This window comes from Dipodomys merriami, unplaced genomic scaffold (genome assembly GCF_024711535.1).
Source record: "Dipodomys merriami isolate MVZ:Mamm:240054 unplaced genomic scaffold, mDipMer1.0.p SCAF_1, whole genome shotgun sequence".
Lineage (NCBI taxonomy): Eukaryota > Metazoa > Chordata > Mammalia > Rodentia > Heteromyidae > Dipodomys > Dipodomys merriami.
The window spans coordinates 16,568,773-16,585,350 of record NW_027202270.1 but is presented as its reverse complement, the minus strand read 5'-3'; the positions used below and the strand labels follow the sequence as shown (position 1 = coordinate 16,585,350).

The 16,578-nt window shown below is 50.1% G+C and overlaps 2 protein-coding genes across 6 annotated transcripts; one reads left to right on the top strand and one right to left on the bottom strand.

Moving 5' to 3' along the window:
• Nucleotides 1-389: 389 nt before the first annotated feature.
• Nucleotides 390-8,829, bottom strand: Cnppd1 (cyclin Pas1/PHO80 domain containing 1). 5 transcript variants are annotated; one of them, XM_070016801.1, is made up of 10 exons: nucleotides 8,734-8,829; nucleotides 7,755-7,845; nucleotides 7,175-7,252; nucleotides 6,661-6,769; nucleotides 5,495-5,576; nucleotides 4,998-5,118; nucleotides 4,759-4,887; nucleotides 3,875-3,936; nucleotides 3,213-3,330; nucleotides 390-2,876 (listed from the first exon to the last, which is right to left on the bottom strand). In XM_070016801.1, exons 1-10 carry the CDS (start codon nucleotides 8,784-8,786, stop codon nucleotides 2,331-2,333), a joined length of 1,389 nt encoding a protein of 462 aa, XP_069872902.1. In that variant the 5' UTR covers nucleotides 8,787-8,829; the 3' UTR covers nucleotides 390-2,330. The 5 variants fall into 5 exon arrangements, with proteins under 5 accessions (XP_069872902.1, XP_069872918.1, XP_069872926.1 ...); XM_070016817.1 differs by lacking the exon at nucleotides 8,734-8,829 and adding an exon at nucleotides 8,315-8,719; XM_070016825.1 differs by lacking the exon at nucleotides 8,734-8,829 and adding an exon at nucleotides 8,315-8,719 and having other exon boundaries at nucleotides 7,755-7,841.
• Nucleotides 8,830-8,834: 5 nt separating this feature from the next.
• Retreg2 (reticulophagy regulator family member 2) lies at nucleotides 8,835-14,765 on the top strand. Its single transcript, XM_070016846.1, has 9 exons — nucleotides 8,835-9,223; nucleotides 9,516-9,622; nucleotides 10,292-10,322; nucleotides 10,927-11,062; nucleotides 11,285-11,369; nucleotides 11,692-11,835; nucleotides 11,989-12,083; nucleotides 12,236-12,371; nucleotides 12,616-14,765. The coding sequence occupies exons 1-9, from the start codon at nucleotides 8,958-8,960 to the stop codon at nucleotides 13,254-13,256; spliced, it is 1,641 nt and encodes a 546-aa protein (XP_069872947.1). The 5' UTR covers nucleotides 8,835-8,957; the 3' UTR covers nucleotides 13,257-14,765.
• The last annotated feature ends 1,813 nt before the right edge of the window (nucleotides 14,766-16,578 follow it).

Sequence of the window (16,578 nt, the reverse complement as noted above, 5' to 3'; positions counted from 1 at the left end):
AAATTCCATCAGCCATTAACTGAGGAGCTGAGTTCTGGACCCCGCCCCCCAAGGATCTTCATCCAAATCTCATTCCTATACCAGGCTCTGGAACGTAGGCGGGTTGAGGAAAAAACCTACTAGCATAACCTGGAGACATTTTGCACATTATCCCTTCCCACCACCATATCAGACCCACAATTCACAGCCATTCCAGAACAGGACCTGGACAACCTCAAAATGAAATTATGTCCTACATTCCACATGACAATGACAACTCCATATGTTTACTATAATGCAAAAGGGAAATAAAATTTTTAGATATATCTCAATATGTGAAAGTTTAAGGCACAAACAAATCAGAAGACAATGTATCCATATAAAGAACCACTACGGATGTGACAGTTAAATACTGGTGGCTGATAATGACACTTTATTAACAAGTCATGACCCAAGTAGTACTGACCTGGTGAACTGCTTTTCCAAAAAGGTGAACAAACTCTTGATAACATGTTGAACAAAATTAAGTACAGTTTTAATTTACATGGTTGTGTATTCCTGGCAGATTGAGGCTTTCCCCCTCCCCCCCCAAAAAAAGGTGCAAAGAAAGAATAAGAAAAACAAAAGCTTGGTGCTGGTGGCTCCTGCCTATTCCTAGCTGCTCAAGAGGCTGAGATCTGAGGATCATGATTGGAAACAGTCTAGGCAGGGTCTGAGATTCCAAAAAGTAAAAAATGGAGCAATGGCTCAAGTGGTAGGGCTCCAGCCTTCAGCTAAACAAAGATAAGGGACAGTACTTAAACTGAGTTGGAGCCCCAATACAGGCATAAAAAAAAAGTGAAAAAATGATTTCATATCTGCATGTAAAATGGTATAGTTTTAGGTTTGGCCAGAATTGATGACAAGATAGAGGAACTCACAGGCTAGTTAGGCTATATAGTAAGACTCTGCTTCTAAAATAAAAATACAGTGTAAGGCTCAGATAAACAGTTTCACATATGATTATCAGCTCATCATTCAAAATTTGTCTTGCGAATTCTTCATAGTAAAGAAAGTTTTTGAGAATTTTAGGGTATCTAGTATCCTGGCTCATGCTTGAATGTCAAAGAGCATACCCACCCCTACCCCCAACCCCCAAGTCCTTGTAACAACCAAAAAAAATGTCCCATGTCTCCAAAATGTCTCCTAGGGAGCGGCAGCACCATGATGTGGATGATGGTCAGCAATCCAAATACCCTACAGCCAATGGTCTGGACTCTTCTTCCAGTAATGATCCAGCTCTGGTTCTTTATTCATCAACTATCTCCATGAGTCCATCTGGTAGAGAGGTGAGTGTAGGTCTTCAGGCTTGCCCTTAAGGAGCTCAGGGGTCTCTGCTTGGCTTGATCCAAGGATCCACAAAGCTGGTGCTCACCCAGAACATGCAACAGAGCCAACCCCAAGCAAGGGACAGCCATTTTTGTCCTGTGCCAGGACAAATTGAGTGCAGCTAGTGCTCTAGGATGCTGGAAGCAGGGATGAGGGGTAATTTGAAACAGGAGGTTTTCATAGTCTTATCAAATACGGAGGTCCTGAAACATGGCTAGCAAGATGATAGAATCAGGAAGTAGGGAGGCTTAGAGGTAGATACAAAGAGGATCTTTAAGGGCTGCCGCAGAAGGAAAAGGCCAGGCCATGCAACAGAAATTGTTTATTGAAACTTCAGTTCTACAAAAGCGTGAAAAACCCAGATACAAAGCAGTGGCCAGAGAGGCCTGTGAAGAGAACACTTAGAGAGGAACCAGAAAAGAGGAAAGTCTTGGAGTAGGAAACTGAGGTTGGAAGACAAAAGGTCAAGGCTGAAGGTCCCACCAGTATCTGGCTCCATTAGTACATCCAAGGGATGGTTATGGAAAGCTCTGCCCCCTCACATAGCCTTCCTGTAGCAGCTACTACTTGGCATTGTCAGTCCCTGGCTCTCTGGCTTCAGGGACATCACACAGGCCCATGTCAATGTTCCCTTCCCCCGCCCCCTCCCTGCTTCCCTTATAGCCTTCCTTTTACCTTTCTATCCTAGGACACTCAAAAGCAGTCTGTAAGAACCTTGGGGAAGCAGAGATGGGCCTCCTGGCCCCCTGGTAACTGAACTGAGGCTGCTCCAGGCACTATCTCTGCCCTGGCCTGCCAATCAGTCTCTGAGCTCTAGGAGAGTACATGACCTTCAGTCCCTCTGCCCACAACCCCTTAAGCTCCTACCCAGGAGGACAGGGAAACACCAAGGACCCAGAGAGGCAGCAGAGATCTAATCAAGCTTCCTTCTTCCAGATCTAAGGAACTCCCAAACCCTCTTAGTGCATCTGTCAAAACTTTACCTAACCTGGGAAAATGAAAGATTTGAGGCGAGCCAGTTCCATGACGCTGAAAAGGGAACACTGCTGGGGTTGAGGGAATGGAGGGGCCACAGGGCTCCAGGCCCAAGGTGGAGCCAAGCCATAGGTGTGGTCCCAGGGGCTGGAAGGCCCAGTGGGTACTGTTCGGTTAGGGTGTTGGCAAGCATGGCAGGTTGGAGGATCTCTCTGGAGGTTCTGGCAAAGGGGACAGTTTTGGAAAAGAGTGGGTGGGGCAGGGGGCTCTGGAGGAGGAAGTGGTGGCGGAGTCAGTGAGGCAAGAAGACTGCCCCAAAGTGAACGCAGCCCTGTGTCGCCTTCCAGGCAGCTGGAGATGTTAGCAGAAGACACTAGGCACTGTGTCACAGGGGAAGGTATACAGGGCTCCAAGAAGCCCTTGGAGACTAGTCCAAGGTTAGGGGGGCCAGGTGATGGGCTGCAGGACAGTCCCAAGGACTGGTGTATTACAGCTACTGATGCCACAGCAAAGGCCACACTGCTCACATACGCCATGGCTAATAGGCAGGACAGCTGTAGGAAAGAAGGTAAGAAAACCAGTGGGCTACTGACTTCTTGCACTCATGAGTATGCACGTGCACACACACCCCTCCTAGTCTCTGAAGTTGGAGCTCCTTGAATCCCATTAAGCCTCCCCATTCCCATCTATTTCTAATCTCCTAACCCTTTTGGCATTTAATTTTTTTTTTTTTACACACCCCTCCTAGTCTCTGAAGTTGGAGCTCCTTGAATCCCATTAAGCCTCCCCATTCCCATCTATTTCTAATCTCCTAACCCTTTTGGCATTTAATTTTTGTCATCCCACCCACCAGCCTGCTCAAGCTCCTCTTCTCCCTAATCCCTCCTCACCTTAACCAGACGCTGGCAGAGGAAGCCAAGAGCCAGTTGCCAGGTCGGCTGCTCCAGCAGCACACACAGGTCTGTGTAGGTGTACCAGCCCCGCCGCCGACCCTGATGCTCAGCAACACTGGTAGGAAAGGAGGACAGAGAGGAAATCTGCAACTCTTATCAACCAGTTCAGGGGTACCCTCACACCCGCCAGGGACCATCAGAAAGCACTGGAGAACTAGTTAAATGTATAGATCCAGAAACTGAGACTTTTGTTTTGTGTGTGTGTGTGCCAGTGCTGAGACTTGAACTCGGTGCCCCATACTCTCACTTGGTTTGGCTCAAGTCTGAAGCTTTGCCACTTGCGGTTTTTGCTGGCTAATTGAAGATAAGAATCTACAGATTTTTCTGGCCAGGCTGGCTTTAAACTTCAACCCTCAGACCTCAGCCTCCTGAGTAGTTAAGATTACAGGCATGAGCCACCAATGTCTAGCTAAGACCTGAATTTTAAATGAGTTGCAACCACCCTCCCAAAGGAGGGCTGATGGGTTTGGGAACGACAATCTTGGGCAATTCTGTCTGGACTCCTCCTTTCCCCAAGTTACATAAATGCTCATATCTAGATCCTATCACAGTTTACCCTCTAAATCCCTTGGGCCCTCTGCCCACTTCCTAGAACCTACCAGCTCTCCAGCCAACTCAGCACCTCAAATATCTCTCGAGGGTCAGTGTAGAGATGCCAGTCCTATGGGTAAGAAAAGGGAAGAGCATAAACCAAACTTGGATATGAGCCAGTGAGCTGAAAATAGGAACACAGGAAACAACCACCACCACTACCACTATTGATACTTACCTAGAATTTACATGTGCTAGATACTATCCTGAGATCTTTTTTTGTTTTAAGTGGTGTAATCATCACAACCTGATTTCAGCTTACACTCTCATTAAGAAAAAAAGAAAAAAGCCCGGTGCTGGTGGCTTACACCCATAATCCTAGCTACTCAGGAGGCTGAGATCTGAGGACTGTGGTTCAAATCGAGCCCAGGCAGGAAAGTTCATGAGACTCTTATTCCAATGAACCACCAGAAAAGTGAAAGTGGTGCTGTGGCTCAAAGTGGTAGAGCACTAACCTTGAGGTGAAGAGCTCGGTGACAAGGTCCAGGCCCAGAGTTCAAGCCCCACGAAAGACAAAAAAAAGAAAAAAAGAGGAGAAAATAACCCTGAGAATAGTCTGTGTCCTCAGGGAGCTCAGAATGTAGGAGATAAAGAAAGATTGGAAGCAAACACTCAGAGCCCAACACCACAGGCTTTGACTCAGTGTGTGACTCAGAGTGCCCTGTGGGGCCCTGGAGGAAGAGGAGAGAAGGAAATCACTCCTGACCTCACAGCTACAAGAACCTCTAGGAGGTCAGTCCTAAAAGGATAGAAAGGGAAGAGACTAACACAAAGGCACAAGAAGAGTAAGCAGACAGATAAAGACATTACTAAAGGCTGAGTAAAACACAAAAATGACAGGAAGGTAAAGACTGACCAGGGAACCAGAGCAAAACAGAAAACAAACACTTACCATGGCGCTCAGGAAGCCCCTTTCCAAGGCATTAAGAGTGGGTACTGGCACACCCCCAGCAGCTCCCCATTCATCGTTGAAGACCTCCTCCTCCTCCCCTTCGTCATACAAGTACTTACTGGCCACCATCTGCAGAGAAATCAGAAGCGTCATTGGTAGAGTACACAATGGGTTCCTGACTCACTGGGGAGATGAAAGGGGCGGGGGGGGGGGGGGGGGGAGGGTGAAAGGTACATTACCATGGAGATCAGAAACAAGTCAGACGATGATACATGCTGCAGATAGTCTGGGTTTCGGTGCCGGAGCCGTTCAATGTACACCAGAGCTAGCATCATAGCACAAGGGGAGATGCATGCCTCTCTAGGAGGTAGAAAGAACCCATATTAAACCCAAGGGCTGCTGGGCGCCAGTGGCTCATACCTGTAATCCTAGCTACTCAGGAGGCTGAGATCTTGAGGATCACGGTTCAAAGCCATCCCAGGCAGGAAAGTCTGTGAGACTCTTATCTCCAGTAAACCACCAGAAAACCGGAAGTGGTGCTGTGGCTCAAGCGGTAGAGTGCTCGCCTTCAGCTGAAGAGCGCAGGGACAGTGCCCAGGCCCAGAGTTCAAGCCCCGTAACCAACAACAACAACAACAACAAAAAACCAAAGGCTTTTGACTTCTGTCTTTACATCTTCTCTTTAGGGTCAACCCCTTCTCTAGAACCCAAACTATCCTTTCAATTCCAGGCTCACCGAGACACATGAGCCACATATTTCTTCTGGAGTCTTCGGATTGGGCTGGGGGCTGCCTTTTGGAGAAGTTCCACAGCAATGTCTACAGGAAACAGAAGCAGGGCAGAATGAACAAACAACTCCTTCCCTTCCCACTAGTCCCCCACTGAAGACACAAATCCATGCTGACTGAGGCCCTTGGGACAAGACCATAATCACAAAATAGATCAAATTTTCCCAAACTAAGACAAAAGCCCATTCCAAGAATATAGCAGGAAGCTATATTCTTCTGGTATTATTATCATCATTTCACCTTTATACTGCACAAGGAGGTTTCAATTTAACATATTCATTTATATGTACAGTGCATCTTGATCAGTCACCCCGTCCATCATTCACACATTCACACACACACACACACACACACACACACACACATACACACACACCATTCCATCCATATCATTTTTCACTTCCACTTTCACTTAAGTACATTACATATTTTGACTGTACTCACCCACCATTCCTATTTCAGTCAAGACCTTCAATTTACTAGTATTTATTTTGAACTACTTATTGTTCAAAGGGTAAATTATTCCACAGAATCTCACTCTTGCTTATATCATGTTTTATGACCCTATATCTGCTTACATATGTCTAATACTTTAAGCATAACACCCAAATATGACAGAAAATGTGTCTTTTGTCTTTCTGAGCATTGCTTACTTCAGTCAATGACTTTTTTCAAGGTCTATCCATATGTTACATAAATTAAACATATTAATCTTTCACTGGTGTTCTTCTGAGAAATCAAGCCTTGTTTATTTGAGAACATACAATAAAAATCCTTAGGCAATTAGTTTCTGATATACAAATTTTTTAAAAAAGTATCAGGGCTGATATTATAACTTCAGAATGGATGGAATGCTCGCCAAGTATGTGCAAAGTACTAGACTGATTCCCCAGCAAGAAGGGGAGGTAAGAATGTGTGCTAGCAATATTTTTTTTATTCACGTGGCCTTACTCACGTGGGATAAAAATAACGTGAATCACATTACATTCTTGAGCCAAGTACCAGTGATGATGAGTGAGCACGGCTCCGAGGGTGAACCTCCAGGCATCTGAGTGACTGTTGACAACCCCATTCTCCTGCTTCTCATTTGCCTAGTCACACAACCCTGCCTAACCTGCCACGGGGCTGGAGAGCTCCTCCAGGCTGCAGTCCGCCTCCCAGTCCCAGCCATAGTACAATCTCCTTCGGATTCGGGCACTCAGCTTCTGGTGTCCAGGGAGGAACTGAAAAGGACAGGGAGTGGTAGAGGGTAAAGGGCAGGGCAGGGTATATTGGTGATCCTGGCTCAGGCCAGGTGGGTGCGGGGAGGCAGGCCTGGCCCGGAGTTCTCTAGATTGTTTGACGATGGGACACAGTATGGGAGAAGATAGTGTGCCCCCACAGAGAACTCGACAGAAGATTTTTAAGACGCCCCCATCAATCTAGCCAGCCCCACCTCGAGGCCCTGCCTCAGGGCCCAAACGACCGCGGCCTCCAGTAAGCACCACTCCTGAGGCTGTCGCCCAACCTGGGCCACAGCAAGCAAGTGAGCCTTAGGTCTACTGGCCCCCCACCCCCGGAGGGGAACGCCTGGGCGCCCCGGTTCCCAGGGCGGGAGGTCGTGGGAGGGGGCCGGCAAGTGCGCTCACCGTGAAGTCCTGGAAGCCGGTGAGGGAAAAGGCACCTTCTTCGTCCAGCAGGAGCCCGGCTAGGTCCATCACGCCGACCTGCGATGGTAGAGCCGAGGGAAGGAGTTGTAAGCGGCCGGCAAAGCCGTCGGCGCCCGCCGATCCACCTGCCCGCTCGCCTCCGGCCTCCCCCCAGCGGCCGCCGCCCTCGCCCGCGCAGCCCCCTCCCCTCACAGCGGCGGCGGCGGCGGCGGCAGGCGGGGCCGGGATCACCCGCGGGGCCTCTTCCTGTTCCGCCCCGGGCACCGCGGCTCGAAACCCCGCAGCTGCCGGCCGGTGCGGCGGCGCTCACCTCACGGAGTACCGGGGAGGGGGGGGGGGGCTGGCTGCCAAGCGCGTACTCTGTCCGGCGTCGCGTAGCCCCGCGTTAAAACAAGCCGCGAGCGCGTCGCCGGCGAGTCAGAGCCTGGCCGGAAGTGCCGCCCGCCCAGCCCAGCCTTCCACCCGCAAGCCCCGGGAGCTCCCGGCCAAGTCACCGAACAGAGCCCCAGGCGCCCTGGCCTGAGAATCGGGGACCAGTTCCTAGGGGCCCACACTATACCGAGGGCGAACGGTTCAGGCAGATCTGGTAGCGATGTCGAAGTGCTAGCGTGGATAGAGGAGAGGTGGGACGGACAGTTGCTGCCGGCTGTCTGTTTAAATGAGGGAGAAGGACACAGAGATGGAAAGCCAAAGGGTGAACAAATGCAGCAATGGCACTCACTGGACACTACGTTGAAAATGAACTGTACAACCTGTGGGCCGGGGATGGGAGGGGAAACTGGGAGAGGGAAAGGGGTGCCATTGTCCAAAAAAGAAACTCATTTCCTGACTTACGTAACTGTAACCCCTTTGCACATCTTTATAATGCCAAGCATTTTAGGGAAAGGGCGGGGGGAGGAACGTACATACAACGAGATCCGTAAACCTCTAAAAGGATCCGAAAAAAAAAAATCAGTGGGAGAACTGGGTAAGATGGAAACTTAAGCTTTTCACTGTTGCACCTTAGTAGTTTGAAAACTTTAAACCTTGTTAAACATATGTACTCTGAAAGGTTATTCCGACCATGAGATGATCTCAAGGGAATAGGAAGACACAGCCCCCAAAGTAAACAATACCTACACAAGGTTTGTTTTGAACACACCTTCCGCCCCGGCTTCCCGCCGCAGGATCCCGGGAGAAAAGAGCGCGGATGTACGTGGCGACCTGGAAGCAGCAGCTTTTCGGGGATGGGGGTGAAGCTGCTTCCAAGTCTGACGAGTCACTCGCTAGTGTTTGTTTACCCGCTGAGGGGAGTGGACCGGGCGCCCCGGCGGGTTGGAGGACGCGGACGGTCGCCGCCCTTCCGAGTAGCAGCACGTCCTACCCCGGAGATGGCGCGTCCGGAACCCCACTTCCCGAGCCCGCAGTCGGGATCACACGGGGATTCACGAACCGCCACCAGACCACCCAGTCACTGTGATGGTACGGGAAGAAGAAAGCCGGCAGCACCAATTGGACCCTGACCCACGGGTCACGGCAGGGCCAACCAGAACACGCACCTGCGTAGTGAAGGGTTAAGGCAGCCGCCCGTGCGCACGCGCGAGCCGCCCATCCGGGCGGTTTAGTCGCGTCACGTGACGGGCTCAGCGCTCTGAGATCATGTGACACCCGTCTGCAGGCTCCGCTCCGCTCTGCTTGCGCCCCCTTCCGCTTGACGCGCCCCCGGCGGCGGCCGCGCAGCCCTGGCTCCTCACGGGCTCGGGCCAGCGGCGGCGGCGGGGAGATGGCGAGCAGCGGCAGTGGTAACACCGGGGCGGGTGGAGCCTCCGGGCTGGGCCTCGGCCTGGGTCTGAGCCTCGGCATGGGTGAGGCCACCGGCGAGGCGGAGGAGGAGGCGGCCACGGCCGAGGCGGTGGGACGCCTGGCCACCGCGCTGTGGCTGCGGCTCCGCAGCTGGGAGGCCGTGCTGGCGGCGGCGCAGCGGCTCCTGGTGTGGGAGAAGCCGCTACACAGCCTGGTCACCGCAGCCGCGCTCAACGGCCTCTTCTGGTAACGGCCGCGGAGGAGGGGGCGGGGCCGGGCTGCGCGGGAGAGCGGGGGCGGGGGGACCCGGAGCACCTTTCGGCTTTGTGGGCTGTCAGCGGGCCTGAAGCGATGATGGTCCCCCAGGTTTCGAAGGCAGCCTCCTGCCAAGTTGCCCGAACGGTTCCTCCTCAGTCCGGGCAGCGAGTGAGGCCTAGAAGGCTAGTCCCGCATTACGGGGTGCCTTTCCACACCTTATGCGATGTACGCTGGATCCTCGCTTGCCTCCTCTCAGCTGAAATGCCTGTGTCTCCCGAAGGTTGTTGTCTTCGTCGTCACTCCGGCCCTTCTTCCTGCTCAGCATCTCATTTTTGGCCTATTTTCTGCTGGATCTCTGGCAGCCTGGCTTCTTCCTTGACGTTTCAGGTGAGTGTCTTCGGCAAGCACGCGTCGTGCACTTGCTTTGTGCTTGACCCCCGCCTGGGTGGGGTTTGAACAGTGAAGATGTTCTGCCAGCCACTTGCTTCTCAGGCACATTCCCCACCTCTTTACCTCTGTTTTAGGAGATTTCCTAAAACGGGAATTGCCTCTTTTCCAAAAATTAATGTACCTGTGTTGTGGTAGTTAAGAAAGTGAAGTCTGCAGCCAGCTCACCTGGATTCCATTCCCTGATCCGCCTCTTAGCTTGTGTGTGGACCTGAAAAGAGTTGTTCGTACTCTGCCTCGGTTTTCCAATCTGTAAAACAGGGATGACACAACTTTACAGATTAAGTCCATTCATGTTATGTGATTATGGTAGTGCTTCACTTGTCTTAGGAATTGAATAACTATTTGTTGTTTTTTGTGTTTTCCATATTTTGGAGTAGTTATGTATCAGGCTATATGAATTGCTAGATATATAAGCATGGATAAGATGTGATTCCTATGTTTGAGAAGTGTAAAATGAAAAGGGGACAAATATAATAACAATGTGTAATACCTCCTGCTTTTGGTATCTGAAGAAGGTGCTATGGGACTAAGAGGAGGGGTAGCCCTTTCTGACTATCTTCCCATACTCCTAGCCACCTAATATGTACCCCCCTATTCTCTCTGTAGCATCATCCCCTGAGGAGCCACACTCTGACAGGTGGGTACCTTTTGAAGACAGAGGCCCAAATCTAGTCTTGCTTATTGGTTCCTCAAAGAGGAACAATGCTGCAACTTTTTTTTTTTTTTTTGTCGGTTGTGGGTCTTGAATTCTGGGCCTGGGCGCTGTCCCTCAGCTCTTCAGCTCAAGGCGAGCGCTCTACCACTTGAGCTACAGCGCCACTTCCGGTTTTCTGGTGATTTATTGGAGATAGGAGTCTCACGGTCTTTCTTGCCCGGGCTGGCTTTGAACCGCGATCCTCAGATCTCAGCCTCCTGAGTAGCTAGGATTACAGGCGTAAGCCACCAGCGCCCAGCTAATGCTGCAACTTTTGTAGGCACAGTCCTAACGTAGTGAAGGAACAGGCAGCAAACTACAAAACTGTACTTGGTCCTGGGCTCCTATGCAGGTGTTTATGTGCCAGCTTCTTTTGAGTCAGTGGGTTGGGTTCCCTGGGACTTTGCTTCCCTGGACTAGCAGTCTCCCTTTGCAGAGGTGGGATTTTCTACTTGGTTAGACTGATATCATCAACAGTCTCAGAGAGATTTGAGCTACTAGGAAGCTGGTCTCTGAGGCCTCCAGGGGTCATATCATGTCTCCCCAGTGAGGGTGCGGGGTCAGGCGCCCGGCCGCACCTGCTGAGTGTGCCCGAGTTGTGCAGATACCTGGCTGAGAGCTGGCTCACCTTCCAGATTCACCTGCAAGAGCTGTTGCAGTACAAGAGGCAGAATCCAGCTCAGGTAATATTCCCTACATCCTAGTTCCCTGGGCATGATGGGGATGAGAGAAAAGTGAAATGAGCAGTGTTTACTGCAAACTTCGTGAATTGGTGGATTTGGTCGTCATCTTGACTAGACTAGATCACTGAGTTCCTCGAGGAAATAACCTATCCTTTTTGCCAGTTGGGTGGATTGCATAGATCGACATACTATTTTTCATGGACTGTGTGCTCTTCTCTGCAGTTCTGTGCTCGTGTCTGCTCTGGCTGTGCCGTGCTGGCTGTGCTGGGACACTATGTTCCAGGGATTATGATATCCTACATTATCTGTGAGTAGGGTCTAGCCCTGCCCTCCAGAGCCCTCTCCTTTCTTCTTTACCTTGTCTGTCACATGGGAAAGCTGTGTTCTCTCTGCTTAGTTACCCATTTGTGGAGGTCTCCAAGCATTCTGTAGAACATCCCTGTCAACAGAAGCATCATCCTGGAAGGAGGGCAGTAGATAGTAGGTGGGGGTGAGGGTGGGTGTGGGCTGTTAAGAAGGTGGTGTTGCCTTGGAAAAGGACCTCATCTTCTTCATATATAGGGACCAATTGAATGAAAGATCTTAGGAAACTTGTATATGGAGCTCTGAGTGGACTTTCTAATCCATAGTGCTGAGTATCCTGCTGTGGCCCCTGGTGGTTTATCATGAGTTGATTCAGAGGATGTATACTCGCCTGGAGCCCTTGCTCATGCAGCTGGACTACAGCATGAAGGCAGAAGCAGATGCCCTGCATCACAAACATGACAAGAGGAGTAAGGGACTCTCTTAACCCAGGAGGGTAAAAGATGGGGAGGCCTTGGCTTATGGCTTATAGGGCTCTGAAATTTAGATCATTTCCAGTTCCTTGACCATGTTTGTTCCCCACCATTGTCCTTGCTGGTCACTGCCTTATTGCTCTTCTCTAGAGCGGCAAGGGAAGAACTCACCCCCAGGAGGTGATGAGCCACTGGCAGAGACAGAGAGTGAAAGCGAGGCGGAGCTGGCTGGTTTCTCCCCAGTGGTGAGGTTCAGGGGAGATGGGGTATCAAATGAATAGAAACTGGGGAAATCTGGCTGCTTTAGAGCTGCTGTCTCTAGGTAGTGGGATGCAAGGGGCTTGGGGGCAGGGTGTTCTTATCCTCACTTGTGTTCATCCTGGTTCTTCTCCTACAGGTAGATGTGAAGAAAACAGCACTGGCCTTAGCCATTACAGACTCGGAGCTGTCAGATGAAGAGGCCTCCATCTTGGAGAGTGGTGGCTTCTCTGTGTCCCGGGCCACAACTCCACAGCTGACAGATGTCTCTGAGGGTATGGAGAGCTTTGTGTCTCTTGAGCTTCCTATTCTTTGTTGTGGGGTACTGGTTGTGCTCTGGCTTTCCATAAAGGTTTCCTCCAGGGGAACTGACATTTTAATTCTACCCTAAGCTCCTGAAAGACCTTAACACTAATCCCTGGTCTAGTGTTCCGTATCCTGAATTCTTAACTTCAACTCATTGGCTGTTGTGACGATCAGAGAATTAGACCCATCTCTAACCCTTTCTTCTCTGCATAGATTTGGACCAGCAGAGCCTGCCAAGTGAGCCAGAAGAAGCACTGAGCAGAGAGCTGGGGGAGGGGGAAGAGGCAGAGTTGGCCCCTCCTGAAGACCTTCTAGGCACCCCTCAGGCCCTCTCAAGGCAAACTCTGGACTTGAGAGAGGATGAACAAGCAGATGTGACAGCCAAGGAAACCTTGCTTCGGCTCTCATCCCCTCTTCATTTTGTGAACACACACTTCAATGGGGCAGGGTCCCCCCAGGATGGAGTGAAGTGCCCTCCTGGAGAACCAGTGGAGATGCTGAGCCCGGAGGCAGTGAGTGGTGACCTCACAGCTCCGCCCAGCACCCTCTCACCCCAACTTTGCCTCGCTGAAAATGACCCAGTTCCCTCCCCGAACCCTCTCCCCTCTGTGCTCCCACCTCTTCCCCAGGACTCACCCCAATCCTTCCCTGCTCCTGAGGAAGAAGAGGCACTCGCCACTGAGGACTTTGAGTTGCTGGATCAGGGGGAGCTGGAGCAGTTGAATGCAGAGCTGGGCTTGGGACCAGAGACACCCCCAAAACCCCCTGATGCTCCACCTCCTCCTTCCATGGGGCAAGACACCCATTCTTTGCTACAGTCAGACCAAGAGGCTCAGGCTGTGGTTGAGCCGTGAGTCATGAGGGAAGGAGCTGCGGGCACAGTAGGGCTTCCTGGCCAGGGGTGTCACTGTTTCCTCCTTTCCACCACTCTGAGGAGGGGCAATGTGTTGGGAAGTTGGCTGTCAGTAGCCAACCCACCTTCTGCCTGCCTGCCTGCTTGCCTGCTGGCCTAGGCATGGTGCAGTACCTGTGCCTAGGATTGGTTTTAAGTTTGTAAATAATTTTCCATTTGAGTTAGTGGGTGTGAACAGGGCTAGGGAAGTCCTTCCCACGGCCTGCATTTGCCTCCCTGCCTCATCTCTATTCTCATTCCACTATGTCCTAAGCCCTGGAAATCTAACCCTTTCTTTTTCCTCCTATCCTCAGGGACCTGTGCTGCTCTGCCCTCATGTCCTACTGGTTGTTTAGTTCAGGCACTTTATAATTTTTCTATCCTATTCCACATTCCCTGAGCTTTCATGTCCCTGCTGTGTCCTGTCCTTAGCAGCGCAACCCCTGCCTTTTGCCAGCTACTACTTCCCACAGGCACTGGCCATGCTTTAGGGTGACTTCTGATCTAGGCGGTTAAGAGTAAACCTGCGGTGGTGGATCAGGCCAGTAGTTCCACACTAGTCACTGTAGCCTTTATAAACTACACCGCACTCTCACCTAAGTTTGGCCCTTTCACGATACAGGAGAGCAGGGGCCCACAATCACTTGACTAGCACTGGGGTTGATGAGGATGTGATCTGTCTTGTTGAGAAGAGGGGCTTCCTTACTATATCCTAGAGAGGAAGAAGGAAACCTGATCCGCTGAGCTGTGGTGGGAACACCACCACTACCACATACACACATGCACAACACACACGCACACACACACAGAATAGGGCCTGGAATTGGATAGTAATAATCTGTGCAGGTGTTGACTGGAAAAATAAAGTGATTGGCTAGAACTGCTGCCTGCTTGCCTGCCTGCCTCATGAGCTGCCTCCCACTCTGCACTTTGTCCCTTCCTCACCCTTCCTCCCTTCACCCTGGTCTTGCTCCCAGCTGTTTATTTACCTTGGTGCAAAACAGGGCCAGAAGCAAAGATTGCTCTGACAAGCCTAACTGCCCCTGAGTCATCTTCCCTGACTGTGTGATTTGTTTAGTGAGACTTAGCATGTGTGAATAAAGCATATGCAGGAGGAAACTGCCTTGTCTTCCCAGTCAATAGAAATGTGGAGCCATAACAACTGTTCTCTACCATGTTGCCTAGACCCTTAACTGCCTTCTATCTGTGTGCTAACATCCAAGTTGCTCAGCCTGATTTATCTTTACTGGGCAGTCCAAACAAGCAATAGATACTTACATTAACTAATTTCAGGCCAGAGAACTATAGAAGTACCCAACAGTTTGAATGTATAACATGCTTGGCACTGTTCTAAGTGACTTATGTGTACTAATATGTCTTTTCCTCACAATTCCTAAGATATATCCTGTTATTAACTGCATTTTACAAACAAATTAACTTTCTACAAGGCCCAATAAATAGCAGATCCAAACCCACTGGCTTCAGCAAACACATTCCATCAGTAAAGGTCTGTCCATTGATAGAGCCCAAAAGGAAAATGAAAGATGCCTAAAGATTTGGGAACTGAGCCAGGTGCCAGTGCCTCACGCCTATAAGCCTATAATCCTAACTACTCAGGAGGCTGAGATCTGAGGATCACAGTTCAAAGCCAGCCTGGGCAGGAAAGTCTGAGATATTTTTTTTTTGGGTGCGGGAGGTGGGGGAGGGAGGGTCGTGGGCCTGGACTCTGGACCTGGGCACTGCCCCTCAGCTCTTCAAGGCTAGCGCTCTACCACTTGAGCCACAGCGCCACTTCTGGCTTTTTTTTTTCTGCTTATGTGGGGCTGAGGAATTGAACTCATGCATGCAAGGCAAGCGCTCTACCACTGAGCCACCTTCCCAGCCCAAAGTCTGTGAGATTCTTATCTCCAATAAACCACCAGAAAACCAGAAGTGGCGCTGTGGGTCAAGTGGTAGAGCATGAGCCTTGAGCTGAAGAGCTGAGGGACAGCACCCAGGCCCAGAGTTCAAGCCCCATGACTGACAAAAAAAAAAAAAAGGGGGGGAACTGTAGAGACAATATCTTGGCTTCATGAAGGATGGACTCTTGGCAATCCTTTTGGGAAACAAAGCCTAGAACTAAGCAGATGGTCTCCTTGGTGATGCCCTAGTTCATGTCCTAAACCCTTGGCTATATGTACTGTATAGTAATGCTACCAATATTTTTTTTCCTTCATGCTGGAGATTGATCCTAAAGTTGTCTCCAGGCTAGGCAATTGCTCTTTTCTACCTCCTGAGCTGAGAATTCTGTTTATTTCATATTTTCCTGAGACACAGTTAACTGTCCAATTCTGTCATTGAAGGAACATAAACATCTAGAGATTTTGCAAAAGTGGATAAACTAATAAGCAGGCAATTCCAGAAAAATAGAGTTAACTAATCGAAAACAATGGTTGTCCAATCTTCTTGTAAATAATCTTGCAGTTTGGAGGTAGAATGGGAGTGCTATAGCTGATTCAAAGCAATGACCATAGGTTGGTACTACACTGAGGGTCCATTTTGTGTATGTATGTGTGCTAATTCTGGAGCTTGAACTTGGCCTAGGTGCTATCTCTGAGCTTTTGTGCTCAAGGTTAGCTCTCTACCACTTGAGCCACAGCTCCACTTCAGGCTTTTTGGTGGTCAATTGGAAATAAGAGTCTCTTGGACTTTCCTGCCTGGGCTTGATCCTCACATGTCAGCCTCCTAAGAAGCCAGGATTACATGTATGAACCACCAGCACCAGGAAAGAGGCCTTTTTTTTTTTTTACATTCACTCTGGTCTACATGATCCTACCTACATGTTTGTCTTAAGATTTTTGTTGAGTGTCTTGGCTATTTTGTGACCAATGATGAAATGCACAAGAGGAAAGCTTTTCCTAGGGGTGCAAGAAAAATGAGCAGAAATATAAAACCTACAATTAGGCTGTGGGGAAAACAACCACAGAAAGTCTAGGTGGGGCTGGGAATGTTGCTCAGTGGTAGAGTGCTTACCTAGCATGCATGAAGCCCTGGGTTCCATTCCTCAGTACCACATACACAGAAAAAGCCAGAAGGGGTGCTGTGGCACAAATGATAGAGTGCTGGCCTTGAGCAAAAGAAGCTCAGGGATAGTGCCCAGGCCTTGAGTTAAAGCTCCAGGACTGGCAAAAAAAAAAAAAAAAAAAAAAAGTGTAGGTGGGAGTTGGATATAGTAGTTCACAACTGTAATCGTAGCCCTTGGGAGGCTAAGACAGGAGGATAGGCAAATATAGATGGAGCTGCTC